This window comes from Drosophila grimshawi, unplaced genomic scaffold (assembly GCF_018153295.1).
Source record: "Drosophila grimshawi isolate 15287-2541.00 unplaced genomic scaffold, ASM1815329v1 contig_1377, whole genome shotgun sequence".
NCBI lineage: Eukaryota > Metazoa > Arthropoda > Insecta > Diptera > Drosophilidae > Drosophila > Drosophila grimshawi.
Genome location: NW_025062900.1, coordinates 12,934,153 through 12,954,536, shown reverse-complemented (window position 1 = coordinate 12,954,536; position 20,384 = coordinate 12,934,153). Strand labels below are relative to the sequence as shown.

Here is a 20,384-nt window from a genome sequence, read left to right as displayed (position 1 = left end):
CTCTGGTCTGGGTGACAGGACGGCTCGCAGGGTGTGCGCTACAGCGGACGGAGGGACGCACCCTGTCAGGTTGATTAGAAATTCCATTAAAATTCCATAAAGAATGAACGGTAGCCGCGCCCATCTTCGATACCCTGTACCCTGTACACATTCAAATTGGGTGTCAATGAGTGTAATACAGTTGTACATATTATATACAGACAGTAGAAGTCATCGCTGATCATATCTAGCACTGCATATATATTCTCGATCAGCAGCAGGAGCCTAATTGATTAAGTCCAGTAGAGCTTAAATTTCAAGTGTATGCTTTAATTTTTATTGATAATTTATTTCTGTAAGTCAACAAATAAAATGATAAAATCCAATCAGTTTCAATCGCAAGAGCCACTTAAGGTATAAGGAGCTCTTACTGTCTTAAATTTGTAAGAGATAAGCACCTGATTTTTTAATGAAATTAAAATGAATTTAGAAAAAATGGCAGCTAAATATTATAGTAATTCAGTTCGACTTATTTACTAACAGCAGCCTGTTTAAGCAGCAGCAACGAGTAAACAGGGTATCAGTTAGTCAGTCAAACATTCTTGCATGCTGTCTTTAAGAGGGTGGTTAATATTTAGCCCCAAAACTATCGCGCGTCAAATAGCGACAATTTCAAGTTCCGTTGCAAAATCGCGTGTGACTTCAGACGAGCTCTGGCTCTCTCTCTTTTTCTCCCTCTCTCTCGCTCTCTCTACCTCTGTTTCTCTCCGTCTTTGACAATGTCGTCTAATTAAGTCGCAAAGTGTGTCCCTGTGTGTTTTGGGATGGTTTTGTATCGCGTCGCGTCGTTTCGCTTCTGATGCCGGCGTGTGGCCCCGATAAGTGTGGCGAGCGTATTAAATTATCGACCATATAATGCAGTTCACGTGTCCCAAAACTCAACCGATTGCCCCTGTGCAGTACTTAAGTACGCACTGCTCTCTTGTAATCTGCACTGAACTCCAGATTTGTATTTTGCAATAAAGCTTAACAGTTTAATGCTAATGCGACTGTTAAGCTCGATGAGCAGATAAACTTCAACTAAGATTTCTGAGATCTTGACAGAAAGTAGCCATTTAAATGTGTTTTATATGAGTGTCTTTATTATGCGTATTTGCTTGTTTAACTTGACGTTTGTAGACTGTCATCTAACTATTAAAATTTTTATTATTAAATTGCCTGCACATATAATTTTCAATAAAATTGTCAACTAGTGTAAAACTTCAAACTAAGTAAGATTCATGTGTTTTTATAATGAGTATTTTTATTTTAATTATTGGATTTTATTCTTATTTCGATTGTATCTACTGTTCCTAAATTGATGTTAATCTTCTGCGGGAAAGCTCGGAAACTCATTGAAATGTTCATTTGCCTGCAAGTGGGCATTTTTGCAATATACTTTCGTAAATTATATCAGTATTGCATAAATCTAATTGAAAACTGCAAAAAATAACAGCAATTCACAATAGCCGGCAAATTATTGTGCAGAGCAATAATATTGTTGTTCACATGAATAATGGCACATGTTCGACTGGCGGTTTAATCCGTTAATTTCATTTGTTCGCTTCTTTCTTCGCCCTCTTCCACTCTCTATCTCTCTCTCTCTCTCAATGGGAAGTGCATTTTTGCATTTCACAGACAACAACAACAGCATCAGCAAAAGCTCCCAAACGGCCCACTAACCGAAACCACAGCTAAAAACAAAAACCACAACCGCTGCCAGCAGCCGTCGTTATATGTTGCGGACAGACAAACAGACAGAGGCAGATGCAGGCAGGAAGGTCTCCTCACAGCGTATCGCATATTATCATTATTATCATCAGCACAGCAGCCAGTTGATTATTACCTCTGTGCAGCAAAAATAACAACAAGAAAACAACGGCGTCGTCAAATGTTTATTATTGCATTTTGATTTCCGTATGGTATTTTGTGACGCAGCCTCTTCACCTACTCTCGCTCTCACTCTCAACAGCTACAAGTGAGTTGGGAAATTTTAACAGCAGTCTGTTAAGGCGCAAGTTGTGACTGTTGCGCTTATCAGTGGAGAAATTCGGTTAAGTTTGCGATTGATAAAAAGTCAATAAAAGTGTACCACTGAATATAGTAAATAATTGGCTTTGCAATGAATCAGATCACGTTTTATTACTGGCAAGAAAAATTACCCGTTCCTGGAACCATCGACAGCTTGATATGCAACATTTCCGCCCTTGATGCAGCGGAAGTTCAAATATTATATTACAAACTTCAAGAGTAACAGCAAAAGTTGGCTAAAAACATCCTCTGTGTGCAGCATTTTTTACCTGTCCTGTTTAATTGCAGCTGTTAACAGCACGTGCTTAGCCCGCAACAGCTGCTGTTCTGTTGTTGTTGTTGGTTATCTGAGCCAAAGTGCTCCTTAACAGTGCTTACTGCAGCTGGAGTGTGCAGTAATTCTTAAATGGCTGTTAGCGCACAGGCAATAAAAAGCAGCAGCGCCCGCTCTCGCTGCTGGTTACACTAACAGGGAAATGTTACAGTGTTGGGTCTCACTGCAAATTACATTGTACTGTGCCATTAACAGCCGTGAGCGAACAGTTGTCGCTGTGAGAGCAATTCGTCTGCCATCTCTGTTAAGTTAAAGTTCGAGCGCCTTAAATATTTCCCATTAGTTCAGTCTAGACGAGCGTGCGCTGTAGACGTATAGAGCGGGATTTATGTTCGTTGCTCTTCGGTTTTAGGGTATCGCGCATATTTCGCGTATTTTTCGATCGTTTGGCAAAACATTGACTAACAAATTACGAGGGCAACGCATCGATGTCGTCAGTTATATAAATATATGTTTTTGGCTGTGCCAAATCAAGAAAAATGCAGACTGACAAATTTAGCAAACAGCAGCATTAGTCATAAACAATATTTTAAAATGCAAAACGATTTGCGGATGCTTAAAAAAGCCAAACAAGTTGCAACAATGTTTTCAAGGAAGAAGCCAATAAGTGCAAAGCGATCAAATGAATAAATAAATACACAATAGAAGTGCAGCGAATGAACAAGAAACAACAAAAGGATTACACAAAAATAAACCAAAGTGCGGTAGAAAAACAAAAACAGAAAAAGAAACAAAGTAAAAATAGCAAAACGCTCAAAGCTGTAAATAGTTTGAATTGATTGGTATTCATTGCCAACAACATCAACAGGAGCAAATCAATACGCAAGCAGATTTCACCGCTACACTTAACAACATGTTAGCCGTGAAGAACTTCTTTCTGCCGGAGCGGGCTAAAGCTCCTGAGACGCCGCAACGCTTCTCGAGGATGCCCGAAGCCTTTTTGCGCTCCATACGCCGTCGATCGCTGCGTGTCAAACGCGCCAAAAGCTTGGTGGTGCCAGACAGATCGGAGAAACGCAAATCAGGTGAGGTACAGTGTCGATGTAAATGCGACCATGTTAAACGGGTTAACAGAACAAAACAACAGAGTACTTTAAGCGGAGCTGGCGAATCTCAAGAGCTTTTATTAAGCATAACTTTAATAGAGGCAAAAAAGTGATTTATGACCTTGTATGGGATGTATATAGAATATTTACAATCTATTTATCCAGGCAACTTTTAATAACAAGCTTAAACCTGCTCTGCTATGGATTCATGTTTGCCAACATTTTATTAAGTTTGATTAAGAAAAAGTTTATAGAACTTAACTTTGCTGCATCTACAATCCAAGAGATTCTCACGCTTCTCACTCCTTTCTAAAATTTATTTAACATCACTAGCTGAAATCCTTAGTTAATTTCTAAAAATAACTTACATAAATATGCATCTGAGCGACCACAATACCGCTTATCAGTCTCTCTCCCAGTTGGTCTATCTATCTATATATTTATCTATCAATCATCATGAGTACTTAGCAAGCGCTGCTGCAGTAGATGAGTACAAACGATAGCCGCAGAATAGTCGCTGTTGCTGCACACACACACACACACCACACACACATTAGTTACTGCCAATGCTTTCACAGTTTTTGCTTTGACGTCAGAACCTGGCATTGATTGCACAATGTCAATGGCTGCTCTGAGGCTGTGCCCCTTCCTCCATGGCTGGCCTGTACAGTTCTCACCCGCATTATGCGACGAGAATCGATAATTGCATACTAAGTGCTTGAAGCGTTGTCACGGCTACTGCTGTTCCACTAGAAATAACTGTGGCCTCTATATCTTGCTTCTTGTTGCGATGTTGCAAGAGGAGGTGTAGTTTAGTAGCCTCCCTTGTGTGCTTAACTTTCGCTTTCGAGACCTTTCACTTGATTGGCAATTCGTCAGCTTTCTGATATAAACAATGAATCAAAACAGCACGGATACAAAAGCAGTGCAAATTGTTATCATTATTTTCCATTTCATTCTCATGCAAAGCTTGCCACATAATATTTTTGTCATTTGTTGGCCAAATTTTGACATAACAGCGGTCGGAACAAGCACAGCCACTGGGGAAGCATCGAAAGTGGAAGAAACTATGTCAAACTGCAGTATAATTATCTTTTTTTTTTACCTCACGTTTTTTTTTCTCATATATTTTCTTTTCTTTGTGATTCTGTTGCCAAACTTTGACACATGACACGCAAAGTGCCATGTTTAATGGGGTTACTTTATTATATTATTTAAATATTTCGGTAAGCAGCTTTTTTATTTGTTGATTTTTAGTTTTTGCGCAAGGTCATCAGCGTCTGGGAACAATTTAACAAACAATTGCACAAGTGTGAAAATGTAATCAACTAATTATAATTATATTTCGCTTTTATGGCACCTAGTTTGAGCAAAGTATTCCAAAAGTTAACAAAGGCGAACGTTGAGTTCATGGCTATTAGATTTAATGGGAGCCAAATGTAAAAAAAAATAATGTATTTGGTCGAAAGCCACAAAACGAAACAGTCAACAATCAATATAAACTTTGTAAACAACATTTCAAGAAAGTTGAGTATTATTTTTAAAGGTAAAACCTCAATATTCGCTTCACAAAATATCTAATTCAACACTTTTTAACAGCTTTCGATCAACATTCACTTTGAAACAATTGAATTGAATTGAATATACATATTGCAACAGCCTTACATAATATTTGTCTAATAAATGTCACAGTTTAAGATAATCTACGTGTTTGTATTTTGGCCTTCTCTCTCTCTATTAACATCTGTTGTCACAATCTATTTTTGATTCAGTTGCAAATTTTTGATCAATGCAATGTTTTCTCCTCTTGTTTTTTTGCGTTTTATAAACGTCCGCGCATAGGAATACAATCATTTCATTATGGTGGTCTACCAGATCTTGGCTGTTTATGCCATTGATAAGATAAGGCAATTCTCTATATTTTATACGATGTGTACAATAGATTTGATAGTACGAGTATTTTCTATTTATGTGCGTTCATTCACTCGGCGCGCCCCGCAAAATGGCTAATTAAATACAAATAAATATCAGCTTCAGTCGACCGACACAAAACTGGACAGATAAGTTTGCCTGAGAGTGTGAACTGTCTGCTCCATATAAACCTAGGCAAATAATTGGACAAATAGGCTTGATAATAATGTTCCATATGGTATCTCGATAAACGAAATGTGCTCCAATTTCCTGGGGGTCCCTTCTTCCCCACCTTCGTTGACTTTACAAAGACCTTGACGCTTGGCTGACGCTCTAACTTGGGAATGGGGATCTAAACTGATCTACGTCGGTTGATATGACTAAAAGTCTAGCACTTTTTATTTGTTTAGTTTTTTTATTATTATTTTTTTTTTTTTGCTTTTTGTTTTTTTTTTGCATTGATGTTTTTTCAAGCTTAAATGTGTATCACTTTTTATTTTTTTGTTGGTTCAGAGTCAATAAGAACAGAAATACATTTTAGCACATTTTGCTGCGCGAAACGAAAACAAGAAGAAGAAGCACAGCACAAGCTGTAGAACGTTGCCAAAAAAAAAAAGCAAAAAAAGAGACAGAGCACAAGCTAAAGAAACAAAAAGTAATTAAAATAATACGCAATTGTTTATTGTACAAACCGGCTCCCGAGAGTTGTCAGTGCACTCAGTTCTGCTATATATTATATATGTGCATATGTTTAAACGAAGCAGAGGAAACAGCAGCGTTGTGCAGATGATGATGGGATCAGCATCTTGTATACATATAAATATATATATACGTAAGAATACATATACACATAGATCGCATCCATGAGTCGTTTCTGATATTGCTCATCAGCAGCAGCATTAGACAACATGAGATCATGGCAATAAAAGTTGAACTTTTGCCCATGTAGTGCTGAGTTATATTTTTTATGCCACGCTTAACTATGTGAAAATTTAAGGGCATGTACAAAAGTGAAATCTGTGTACAATTTATTTATTTTTTCTTCTTTTGACATTGTTTTCCTGTTGTAATGCGATTCAAATTGCCTGAGTTTGGAACTTAGCTCGTAAATTGAAATTACTTAGACGCATTCCTTAGCTGACCGAACCATTGAGCTGCTTCACGCCCACAACTGACCTCTAAAAGTTCACGACTTCCTTGAGCTTCAGCTTGCGCTTAATTAAACTCTACAAATTGCCAGATCTGCCTGGAAATTTGTCTATATATGCTGTGACTTAAGCTGCATTAATAAGCAGCCCACGTTCATAAGATCAACGCCCACCAAAATGAAAATAAAAAACATACACATGGCGGTTGCCTTTTAAGGCGCACAATGTTGACTCTTTTTTTTTGTTTGTTTGTTTTTTTTTTTGGGCACAGTCACACTTAGTTAGAATCAAGTTAGTTGGGAGTCAATCATGAGACACGCGTCCATAGATTGATCGCAGCGACTGTGGCTGCGGTCTCAATCTCAATCATTAATCATTCGCAACTTCACGGCCAAGACAAACCAGCCGCGCGTTCTTTTTATGGATACTCGAGTTTTTCGGGTCCATTTCCAAATATGTCCAACGTTTGCGACAGCAATTAACAAATGGTGTTAGATGTGTTTCGCTATCTGTAGCTACATATATTATTATTTTTTCTCTGCTTAGCACACGCCATCTTATCGAACTGAAAGTAAATGCACCTTTTTGATCTACGCTTACCTGTAATTATCTTTATTTTTTTTTTCTTTCTTTCTTTATCATGTAATTAATGAAGTTTTTTTTTTGTGATCTTTCCTAAGCCCAAATATGATAATTGTTAATAGGTAGTTGACCAATATTTTGTTAAGTCTTTATCATAGCCGACAATTTGGGTCATTTAGTTGGGGCTATGCAAGTCATAATTGCTGAAAGGGGGGGAGACATTGCTCAAGGCGTGTCTAGCATTATTATTAAAAATATGATATATGGTTAGAAATGCAATTGATATGAAACGTCTTTGTTTGCATATGATTAGATATTTTACAGCTGTTCCATTTTATTTGAAATTTCTTCATTTTCAGCTGTAATCCCAAGTGATTGTCGATGTTGCTTCGTTTCTCGATGCACATCGCTTAGAATTCTCAACAACTTGTGGCTGTTGTTGGCTGTGAGAAATTTTCAGTTCGCTGATGCGTAGCTTGCCTCCTCTATGGGGAAATGCTTAAGACTGTCTTTTCTATTTGGCTACTTTAGAATTCATGGCTAATTTTAAGGCAATTAGTTGAAAATTTGAAGGCACCCACTATATATATATATATATATATATATAGCCCTCGTAAACTCTCTGAATATGCTAAACTACGCTTTCAACTGTAACGACGAAATCCAGTGCAAAGTCTTACTTGGAGAATTTTCCCAGCAATCGCGCGTACATCTTCAATATTTAAATTGAAATTTATTTTTGAGAATGTTTTCAAAACACTTTGTGTGTGTGTGTGTGTGTATTTTCAATTAAATCATTTGAAGACGTCGAAAAACCTGTCAAAGGTCTGAAGCTTAAATGCATTTTTCATTTCGAGCTATAATATGAAAATAGCTAAGGGAAAATAGGCATATATATTTATATGCAAATGAGTTGACAGCGATGCGACACGTTTCAAGCGCCGCTTCCGCTACCAACATTGGTGGACACTTGTCTGAAATTGATGAAAAAAACGCATCAAAAAAAAAAAACAGAAAAAACCACCACCAACAGTCAGCAGTTCTATGCGCCCTTCCATAACCATTTCCATAACCATTGCCTGGTTCGGGGCTATTCTAACCAAATAAGCCGGGAGTCGCTTTTTCTCTCTTATTTTTTATTGTATTACCTATTGAAGTTTTTGAATCGTATCTGTTCGGCATGCATAAAACGATCAAAGTTGAATGCTGAACAGTGAGCAGTGAATAGTAAATAGTGAATAGGTATGTGAATGTTGTTGTTTGGTCACTTGTTGCCCATATTGGGCACTCAGAGTTAGCCCTTGGGTCGGGTGAGCTTTTGTTTGTATTCCCCAATTGTACATGGAGCAAGTCCCCATCTCTCTTGCCCCCTTTCTGTCTATGGCAAAGCCCTAAAGCGGAAGTTATTATTTAGGTTGCATTCAACTCTCGCATGTCCATTGTAATTCTAATATGATGACGCCCTGTAACACTAGATCATGCTGTGAGTCTCTAATAAAATTCCATCCAAGGCTATTAACCATAAAGGCCCCAAGTGACGATCATTAAGTTAAGCATCGCATATGTATATATGTAGCATACATATATATATATTTGTTGGTAAGGTTCAGTCACACTCAAGTGATTCTCTTCTCTGGAACTTACATGAATCTTACGACATAACCGGTTCAAGTGGTTATTGCGGTTGTTTGTTTCGCATTTTCGGTGGGCAGTTATGACGCTGGCTGAGTGTGTGTGTTTGTATGTGTGTGTGTGTGTGTATGTGGGGTATGAGTTTGATTTTTACACTATCCTGCGGGCTTCCTAATGAGCATATCATTTATAAGCCATTAAATTGCATATAAAAACATATATTTATACAAATTGGATGTGTCATATGAGGATTCTATTGGGTATTTTCATCATTAATTGCTGAGTATTGAACCTTTAAGAATTTGAGGACTATTGAAAATGTATAGTTTTTTTTTATATCGGGGCGAGTGTAGTTAAAACATTTATGACATAAGTTCTACATAAGTAAGTTGATAGACTGAAGATGTTATTTCTTCATCAGAAAGCAATCTTTGATAGCAACCAGCTTCCCAACTTGGATCTGGAGACTTGTTGACTGGTGTTATTCAATAGGCCGGCAGCAGACATGCATTGGCGTATGACTGACTGATAGCAGTTGCTTACTGTCCCGTAGGTGCCTCCGCAAGCTGTGCAAAAACAGCAGCAGCAACAACATCAGGAGACACTCATGTCTGTAATGGGCACTAAGTCATTGAACCGCAAAAAGCCGAAAGCCACAAAAACATTGACTGAGATTTGAGATTTGTGCTGGAGCCGACTCTTCAACACGTCAGCTAACTAAAATACAAGTTAAGAGACGGTATGGGTGGGGTTGAGGGGAAGTTGGTGATTTGTACAGCTAATTTAATTCAATCTTGCGATAACTGACAGTCATTTTGGCAATACCACACGGCTCTGTGCCCAACTTACTAACTAACAAGCGTCCGCAATACGTTGTTTATGTGAATGGGAAGGGAACTGGTCAGCCCCCCTCCTCCTTCATTCTCATCCCGAGCCCATAAATAAGAATGTAATGGACGCAGCCAGAGAACAATGGTCCTCATAATATTGCACACAGACACACACAGCTCGAAAAAATTGAAAGGCAAAGATGTAAACGAGGCGCTCCGATTTCTATAGAAAAGGTCAGTCGCAAGACTGAACCAAAATGTATGCAGCATTAGATCGGCGTTGGACTCGAGAGACTCCAGACTCGAGATTCGAGACTCGAGTAAAGAGTCCCGCTGCGGGCGCAGAGGTATACAACCAAAGGCAGAGGTAATGGAAAAGTAAAAGTAAGCAATTTACTGATTTGTTTCGCTTGGCCGACTAAAGAAAGCCAGTAGAAAAGTCAGCTGGTCAGCTCACTACAGCTGCTACCACATATATTATATTTGTAATCCGGACAAGACGTTGCTTAATTAACCGCTGACCATGAAAATCGATTAATTGTATCAAATGTATTTTTGCAAAGTGAACATAACATATTGCTAAATAGAGTATAGGGCATCAATTGGTTGTTATTTTATAACCAAACTAGAGAAATCCAATAGTAGGTCATGCAAATATTAACTTAAGATAAATATTGAAATGAAGATCACAAAATGCAATCTCAAATCTCAAGATATAATAACTAATATCAACCATTAATCATTATAATCTAAAGTGGCCTACACATCTTGTGGTTTGGTAATGGAATTATAATGATGTATGGAGACTATCGAGTGAAGATCGGCAAAAGCAAGTTTTGAGCAACTCAAAAATTAAAGATATTTTAATAAAGTAATGAGTATATCAGCATATAATCATTATAATCCGAAATGGTACATCAAAATTTGTGGTTTCTGCCCAAGGTAACCACACGGACAATGAAAAGACAATGATCATAAAATATGAAACATAAATACGTTTGCCATTTGGCAGGACAGCAGCTGCTGCTAAGGACGCGTGTAGTGAAATCCCAGGAAATTATAAAAGACACACACATTGAGTGAAAAACTAAGGTAAAAGTAATCGCAGCACTTTTCCTACCATTTTCGCTGTGCATTTTTTTTTTTTACTTTGTGCCACAGCTGGCACTTCATAAATATGTCATATTTAATAGAGTTCAGCTACAGGAGATGCTACTGCAAACCAACCACCAAGGCAGAAAGAAACGCCTGCTTTGACTTTCCTTTTCCTCATCTGCTGCTTCTGCTCACTTGCTTTTCCTACTGGTATTGTCAACTTTTTGATTGACTCGTGTCCCTCTGTCTTCTCTTCCCTTCTCTCTCACTCTCGCTCACGTTTGCCGGGTGTTCTTTTTTTATTTTACAACTTTTTTCTTGGGAGAAAGTCAAAAAATTAAATGCTCAAAAAATAGGGAGAAATTGTATATTTATTTCTTGATCATTGTAAAATGATCTGTGTCATAAATTTGACATTTAATCGTCTGTAGAATGTTTTTCTTCTTCTGCCATTTCGCTGGGAATACTCGTGATTGGGTTTGATATTGAGGTTTGGTCTGGTCATTGCCTTTAAACAAAAGTCCTTCGTTGCAGATTATTATATTATTGTAGATTCCTTAGCACCCATTTTTGATAAGATTAAGTAAGGTGACTCAATGATAACAAACTTGTATTTTAACCCAAACAAAATTTCATGGAAATTTCACAATCATATCGCTAGATTCCTTAAAAAAAAACAACAAAAAATGAAATGGTTGCATGTGGCATGCGTTTCCAATCAGCATTGTGCAATGGTTTCAACATTTGAGTGCAAGCTCAACTTTTATTACTCAAACAAATTGGAAATTATTTTTTATTTATTATTATTTGTTGTATTCGTTATCGTAATGCATTCCTTAAAATGAGATTGAGAGCCATTTGCGTGTCATTTTTCAGGTGCTGAAACAATTTGCTAATTGCTGCAAGTAATTGGTCTCAATTGCTATCGTTGCAATACCATAGGAAAACTCTCTAGGAGGGGAAGGCAATAGAAAAGTCGTAGTCAAAATTGATGTTATTTGTACATAGAACTGATAAGTCGATACACCAAAAAATGTCTTTAAGTGCTGATAGCCAAAAGTCTTGACAGCTTATAAACAAATTGCTTTGGATTGTCACATACCCTGTTGTACATCAAAGTAAGAGTCTATAACGTCCACAGACATTATCTTAACAATATATTAACTATGGTGTTTTCTAAACTAAGCCTTAAATACTGGCATAAATAGTGATGTTATTACTTGATTGCTCAATCGAGACATAATTTGTTAAGGGTATTCAGAAATGTTTTCTAGAGTATCTAGCGGGCTCATTAAATCTACTGTCTCGTTTTTCATTTGTGTCTTTTCCGCTTTGATAGCGCGTGTTTTGCAATATACTTTTACCATTCCACTGAACTCGACTCGACGTATGATAAATGAGTTACGACTCGCACACAAACAAAATATTTGATATTGAAAACGTTGACTGACTGATAAACGAACAAAAGCAAGGAAATGTTAAATGCGCATTTTGGGCAACTAATTTATTTATATATAATTTTATATATTTTTTTTAGTATTACCAGTTTGCCAAAAATGAAGTGTGCAGGCAGAGCGACCTTCAAGTTCGTTGCCCACATTTATCTAGATACATTCAGACTTTACCTGATCTCATAAATCTTTGTGCACCAATGACAGCGCATCTTGAGAACTAACCCCTTTCTTGCCTTTTAATTGAGCCAGCCTCAACTGGGGCGTGGTCTGTGTTGATCTTTTGCTAGGGATCAAGCGCGAGGATCTCGAGCCACTTAACGCCCAAGTGCGTATGTGTGTGTGAGTGCGACCTTCAATTGTGGATGTGTGTGTGTGTGTGTGTGTGTTTGGACAGCGAATTAAAGGCAATTGGCAATTGGCCTGCGTGCGCACATCTTTAATTCAATTTATCAAAATCCAACACATGTTTTTCACGCCCGCACTCGCTGCCTATTCGAAATTCATTCATTCAACTATTTTCATTATTTTGTTTGGTTTTCCCATTACATTTTGCTAATGATGCGTAAATTTCTGTGTCAGTTGAACTTCTCTTCGTCTGCTTCTTCGTTTTGAGCAACAAAAAAAAAAATAATCAGAAATTATTTGCTGATGAAGTCATAGCGCATATGCAAAATAGCAAATTGGTATATTTAATATTTACATATGAAATTCCTGCACGTGACATATGACGTATCTGTCAGATCCATTTATTAGACTCCAGCTACCTCAAGCTATTCGCTGTGTGAACGTTGCGTGACCGAACCTTGGAAAGTGTTTGCCAGCCATTCGTGCAGAACTTTTCCAATAACTAGACAACAGTTGGATGAGCGACGCCCTCTTCACCCCTCCGTCTATAATTCCCTGAACAACTCTATTTTGAGCAAATGTTTGTTTCTAGTAGTTGCTACTTAGTGTAACTATTTTGTTAAATTAGTTGAGCCGTTAATTAATGTGATCCGAAACTTGCGGAGAGAGTTTTGTAAGTATGAAAGTATATTTCTTGAACAAATAATGATGATATACATGGGAAATACTAAACCTTTGAATAGAGCAGTAATAAAACTAGGTTATCATATCTAAAGTAGCTTAGCGTGTCTTAAATTGGATTAGAAATAACTTTGGTTGTATTACATTATGAATGAACAGCGAATATAGAAATAGACTTAGAAATACCCTATAAATTATTTCTTCAACTTAAGCAGTGATTATTTGGACATTTTCTTTTCTTTTCCAAATTTTACTGTAAACAACAGTTACAGAATTCTGTTAAACTAGTTGGTGCCAATATAAAAGTACCAAACAGTTGATTTTTGATTTACCTTTTGCCTTTCTCTGTTTCTCTCTGCACTTCTCTGATTCTTTCTCGATCTATACGTGTGTGTGTGTGTCTGTTTGTCAGTGCCCCGTTTTAATCTTGTTTGTGCGATCGCCCTTTGCTCCCTTTTGGGCTTTGGCTAATTTTGTTTGCCTTTGTCTCGCCTGCTGGGAGTGAAGAAACCAAATATTCTTTCAACTACCGTTTTTGCTTACTTTTGCCACCAGTTTCGTTGATCTTTTTTCACTGATCTCTTTCTTTCTCTCTCTCTCCGGGCAAATAACACAAAGAAAGTAAATCAGATTTTGGAGCAGATGTGCATCCTACGCCACAACGAGAAATGAGAACCCAACAAAAAAGAAATTCAACAGCTATAACAGAGGACAGCCTCATCCGAGGTCGCTTCCTGGCCTGATTTATTGTTGTTTTTGGACAGTCCACTGAGCTGCAATGTCGACACGGCCAGCCTACCTAAATATTATTGTAGGTTTCGTCTCGAAATGGTGGGCTCAAATGCAAATACTGCATATGATTTATGCCTCAATATGTGCACATCGATATATACTTATGAAATATATACATTCCCATAGCAAAATAAATTTGCCATGGCTTATGGTTATGACTTATTAAAAACGCATTATTTGCCCCCAAAAATATCAAAACATGCATGGAATATTTCTATAGATGCATCACCATAGCTCATAGAAATTCCATTGCTCATACCATTTTGTGGGCTCTAATTAGCGTTAATGAGCATTCCGAGCACAAGGCTGCATTTTAAATGCTTGGCAAGGTAAATGTCATTAAAAATATCTTGATTAGCTAAATGATGGTGCGCATGCCCGAACTATTAATATGCAATTCAACACAATTGAGCACATCTCACATTTCTTCAAGATTTGCCATCTCATAGCCAAGTTAATATAGTATGTTTTTATTGTTTAGCCAAGCTGCAGCTGCATTTGTAGATGCTGCCAACTAACGTTGGCATTTTGAGTGCTTGTCAAGGTGAATGTCGCGCAACACAGCGTTAAATATTATTATTTAATTTTCTTTTTGTTATAGCACACATAATACCTTCTTTGCACATGCTAAACACACATCTCAAATTTCCTTGAGTTTGCTCAACCCATAACCAAGTTATCTTAATGTGTGTGTGTGTGTGTTTTTTATAGTTTAACCAAACTCAAGCTGCGTTTGTTTTCAGTGTTCATATAATCCTAACTGGCGCTGACAATTGACCGCTTCTTGGGCTACCGTAAACCACAAAATGGTCATCAAATTTATGACATTTGCCTGATCCTTGTGGGCGCCAGCACATTTCTTTGATGGCACGCTTCAAATGGTGATAAAAACTGTGTTCTGTGTTTTTTTTTTTTGCAGCTGCCAGCAATAAAACTAAGCCAAGGTACTTGATAACTGGGCATATGCTTGGGTCAGGTCACGGGGGTCAATGATGTAACCGTTATCAGAAATATATATTTCTTCTCTTTATCATATAGTGCGCTAATTAAAATGCTTAACCCCACATCAAGACGCAAATCCCCGAATTGCTTTTGTGTAACAAACAGAAATCATAGTCGTAAATGGGGTGTATGGTAAATAGTAAACAAACAAACAAACAAACCGGAGACAACCCGGAGACAAACCCAACACAACCCTTTGCTTCTTTGCACACTTTCTCTCTCCCTTTGAAGGAAAGAAAGTGTATTACTTTGGGCATGTGAGAAATGTGGAAATCTAATGTCTTGGGTCGCGGCTCGTTTGCATACGTAATTAGTTTGGGAATTTTGACAACGATGGCGACATTTGACATGCGTTTGAGTTACGATCGTTAAGATCAGAGAGAATGGGCCACATTGAAGAATGTAGAGCTGAGTTACAAGAGTTGTTACAGAGGGGCGTTTTTTTTTTGTTTTGTTCTTCTCTTTTTCATTCTATCGCTTTCTTATCTTTACACCTCGGGGCTGGCGGTGGTTTGAACTTTACGCCTAAGCCGATCGGTTACTCAGAGAATACATTTGACATCATTAGTCAAACTTAAAGACGCATTTGTAACTGGTGGTTTTGTCTGGCAAATTGTTTTAAGCGCCTTTAGGCTGATGGCAGCCATTAATTAGCTACTTTTCTGTTACCATTTTGGGTTTTTTGGATTAGATTCTCGATTCTCGATTCAATAGAACCAGTTGCCGCCATTTTTCATTTAATTTCATTTAATTTTATGGCCATGCAAATTGCAAAACCGCGCTAATTCTTTTTTTGCATATATATAAATATATATATTTTGTTTTGCATATATATTCCTTTTTTTCTGACGTATCAGTATCACAAAGAAGTTTGTTGTTGTTGTTGTTTTTTATATATGCATTCATTTTGGTGTGCATTTTATAACAAAAGGCATATTTATTTCGTTTTAATTTGTAATTTTGCGCTATGGTCAAGGCGAGCGCTTCAAAAAAAAAAAGCACCAAAAACCAGTTGAACTTGTTAGCGAATCTGCACTGTACATAAAAAGAGCTGCTTCGTCTTCGTCTTCGTCCTCATCCTCGTCTTAGTCGATTAACAAGCTCATGTGTTGCCTGTCGACGGGAACAAGTTCTCAGTGTCACCCTTGAGTTGATGCCGCGTTGTGTCCGCCGCCTGTCCATATCCATGTCCAGATGAGACCCTTCACTGTTTACTCAGCCAGCTCTTAACAACTCATAATAGAGCAATTTTCACGTGTCCTTGCTGCCACGTAAATCATCTCACACAGCGAGAGCGAACCGAACTGGTCAAGGACTGGCGAAGAAGGATCAACACTACCATTGTCACTCCTCCTTCTTTCCACCAAACCGAACAACAAACGGCCCCCTGGGACTGAAATTGATCGCGCCACTCGTAGCCTAATGGTTAGGGTTTGGGCGAGATTTACGTGTATTTGGCATTTTTATGGTGTTTTCATATTTTGGGTTTAACACTTTGCTACACACTTGGGTATGAAGTGCCCAATAAATTGGGAATGCAAATTGAGCGAGGTAAAAGCTCGTAAAAAGGGCGAACTTTCACACACACACACACACACACACAGACACAACGCACGCACTCAAAAAGCTCGCCTTCACCAAAAGGTTTGCAAAAGCTCACGCACACAGCTGCTGTCGGCACCGACTGCTCTGACATCTGTTTGGATTATGTTTTTATTTTTATTTTAAATAGAGGGCTTCATCTGTTCAATTGCCTGGCAACCGGCAACCGGCAACTAGCAACTAGCAACTGGCAACTGGCAACTGTTGCCATCCACCTAATCTCTGACCTTGAAAGCCATCGTAATCAAAAGCCAGACGGCAGCCAGCTGACTGTAGATCTTAGGTTCTGATTGAGCGAACTGAGCTGAGCTAATTTAAATCAAAAAACTGTTTAAGCTACAGACAATTTAAAAGGCTTCTTCTTCCTTCTGCTTATTGTTATTTTTTTCTTATCTGTGCACCCTTGAGGGCACGAAACAATTGCCGAAAACTCTGAAAAGTAGCTTCGGCAATGAAAACATTTATTCAACATCTTTAAAGCTGTCAATCAAAGCCAGTCACAAAATGATGTATGTTTGTAGCGCTCGAGTCCTTGTACTCTTTGAACATTGAAAATTTGCATAAGAAGAATTACTAATGAGCTGACAGCAAAAAAAAAAAAAAAAACTTTTGGCCGCTTCGCATGTAGGTCAAAAAGATGTCACAAGTTGTGCAAACGGGTTTCAGTTCCCAATCCGTTCGCTCGCTAATTACGTCGTGTCGAACTAGTTTCCAGTCAAATGTATTCTTGCTAATGATTATTTGAATTTTTTTCTTTTCATTTTTTCCAGATTCTTTTGTAAACAGCCAGGAATGGACAATATCACGTTCGGTGCCCGATTTGCGGCTGGGCATTGTTGGTTCATTGAATTCCGGTAAATCGGCGCTGGTGCATCGTTATCTGACCGGCTCCTACATGCAAGAGGAATCGCCCGAGGGCGGACGCTTCAAGAAGGAGGTATTCATCGATGGCCAAAGCTATTTGTTGCTCATACGCGACGAGGGCGGCGCACCGGAAATGCAGGTAAGACATCCCCATCCTCATCCCCATCCCGATACCAACTCGCTTTAAGATATCCATGAAACTGCCAACAAAAGAATGATGTATTATTGTGTGTGGGTGGATAGGGGTTGTTTTGCCCCTGTCAAGGTAGTGGGGATAAAAGTTTGTGCAACAAATAAATTTTGCCTTATCATCTTGTAAATATTTGAATTGAGGTCAGCGTGGAATCAAAGAGGGGCGGAGTGGAGAAGCGAAAATAAAGCATGTAAGCAGTTTTAAGCTGCCCTATACAAATTTCTGGGGTTGTTACGTGGCACGTTTGTGAGTGCTTAGCAGGTTGTAATACACTGCGAAAAAAGCATCAGAAAATATAAATGAACCAAGAATTGCTTTTAACTTGTGAATAACTATTTGATAATATAATTGATGAAATGTCACTAATAAAACGAATTTATTAAATGTAAATTTAAATTTTCAATTGATTGGCTTATGTTTTCTCTATCCATTTAAATTATTTAAAATTGACTGGATTCCATATTAGTTTTAAAAAGTTATATACTTAAAATAGAATGAAAACAGATACAAGATCTCTAGACAATAGATTTAAAGTCTAATCTCCATTTGAGACTTTAGTTTATTGAAAATAAAAATTCTTATTTCTAGAAACTACAAATTTCTTCAAGCTGTAATTGTCAGTCTTATATATTTGCCGCATTATATCTTGAGTGCCCGTCACTAATCTAGACATTTGGTTCGAGTGCACTGCAGAGCTGTACATTTGTCGCACTTTTTGCCAATTATCAAGTTTTTTCCATAGCAATATCTGCAGCGCTTGGTAAATTTTTGCTGTGCTGTCAGCTTTCACATTCAATGGCGAAAAACTTGCCGCAAAGTTGAACGTTTGACGGCCTGCCTCTCTACCCAGTCCCTCTCCTGGGAGCCTCTCTGACTCACTCAATCGAACTTCGACCTTTGGCAGGCAGAAAGCCTGTAGCCTGTAGCTGGCCTCGGGCCAATTTCTATTATATCATTTTGTTTTCTTGTGACACTTTTTTTATTGTTTGTTTTGTGGGGCCGTCTAGCCAAAGGTCTGTTTGCCCGTTTGGACGTTACGTGATGCGGCAACTGGCCAATATCTTTTGGCCCAACAAAAAGGTTAAAGTTGAGTCACAATAAGGAATCGCCTTACGTGCTGCAACCCCCTTTGGCTGTGCCCAATATGCACTTTGCAATCTTTCAAGTAAATATCCCCTTGTATCACGAGTTATTTACTTTAACTTCCATGCAACGTTCAACAATTTTTATTTCTATATATTTGACTAAGTGATTCGCAGCTTGAGCAAAGCTTTTGTTGCATTCGGATTCTTTTCAGTTCGCGATATTTGCAATAATTTCTATAGACTTTTATGTGACAGGGGTATCACCCCACCCCCTTTGCTATTTGCCAAAACCCTCCGGCTTAAAGGGTGAAAGTGTGGATTATAATTTTTAAGCTGCTTTCACTTTTTTGCATTTTTTTTTTTTATTTGCGGTTGTATTTATGCGCTAGGGTTGGGGTGGGGTGTAGGGGTTGCTCTTTAAAAACTGAAAAACCGAAAAAAATGTGCCTGCCACGCGACGCGACCCTCAAAATCGCATAATACCCTGGCCTATATCCATGGGCTTAGCAGTTGACTATCCTTCGGGTTCAGCAATTTTTATTTTAATAAACATTTTTGATCTCCATTGTAATTATTTGTTGTTAATATTTGCAAGTCAAGCATGTGATTGACCCAAATACAATTTCAAGCCGCTTACAGTTTGAAAGCCATTTCACAGTTTGAGTGTCACTTGTTATTTAATTCACATTGCATAATCATTGGCGGGCTATGACTGTCAAACCGTTATTAATACTGCTCTTTACTATTATTGACTGTCTCATTTCGCCTCACTTCTCATCTATTTTTTTATCTCCCCTCTCTCTCTCTTTCTCTCTCAGTTGGTTGCACATTTTGTCACAGTTTGTCAAATCGCTTCTCTCCCGCGATTTAACTAATTTAATGTCCATTTCTTGACTAACTTCTGTCACTCACATCTTTATGCTAGCAACATAATAAACCATATTTCAATTGCACAGAGTAACCCTCTATTTATGAGCAACCCCCTAAGCCAGTCAGAGCCACCCTCTCAGACAACAAGACGAAAAAAGAATCCAAGTAGAAGTGTTTCAAATTCTCAATTGCTCAACTTGTTAATACCCTCTATAAATATCAATGATAATATATATATATAGCACTCAATCTCAACCTTAGCTTACAACTATCGTTCTCTTGTTCAGTTTAGCAGGTGCTGCTCCCTGTTGCCAATTTACAGGGTATTAAGAACTACTGGCCAAAAGCATTGTATGAAATCACTCAATGGCGGCGGCGCGTCGCCACTCAGTCGCGCTTTGTTTTTGTTTTTATTTTCTTTTCGGGCTGAGCCAGGATATCATTACCATATACGAGACGAGAGTATTGCATGCGACTCAGCGACTGTTGTCGAATCCACACATTACTCTGTTTGCGACTGGACGGGGACTTAGACAGACAAGTTCATATTGATAGAAGCGATTGTAAAATAGATAGAATCGATACACACTGAATATGATGAAAATTCTAAAGAGTTGAGAATCTGTCTGTACAAGTAAAAAATGTTGAACATTCAAAATATATTCTTATAATAATTAATTTTTATATTCACTGGAATGATTTAGTCAAAAATTTATAATATAATAAGTAGTAAAAGGTAGCAAACTGTTCTTGGTATATATTTTATTCGATTTTTGATTTAGCAACCTAAAAAAAGAACAGAATATTTTATACTCATTGTAAATAAATAGCAAACTCTTCTCATTTTTCTGCTTTTTGATTTTGAAACC

General features: G+C 37.9%; 1 protein-coding gene across 2 annotated transcripts in view; it reads left to right on the top strand.

The window, feature by feature from the left end:
• The window catches only part of LOC6562723 (centaurin-gamma-1A), a 62,042-nt gene that overhangs the window by 35,889 nt on the left and 5,769 nt on the right, over positions 1-20,384 (top strand). Inside the window, exons 1-2 of one of the 2 annotated variants that reach the window (XM_001988324.3) lie at positions 2,670-3,408; positions 17,274-17,506. In XM_001988324.3, coding sequence (XP_001988360.1) covers positions 3,237-3,408; positions 17,274-17,506 — 405 coding nt within the window. In that variant the 5' untranslated portion in view covers positions 2,670-3,236. Of the gene's footprint in view, positions 1-2,669; positions 3,409-17,273; positions 17,507-20,384 lie in introns of those variants that run through there. The other variant, XM_032736641.2, reaches the window with a different exon arrangement.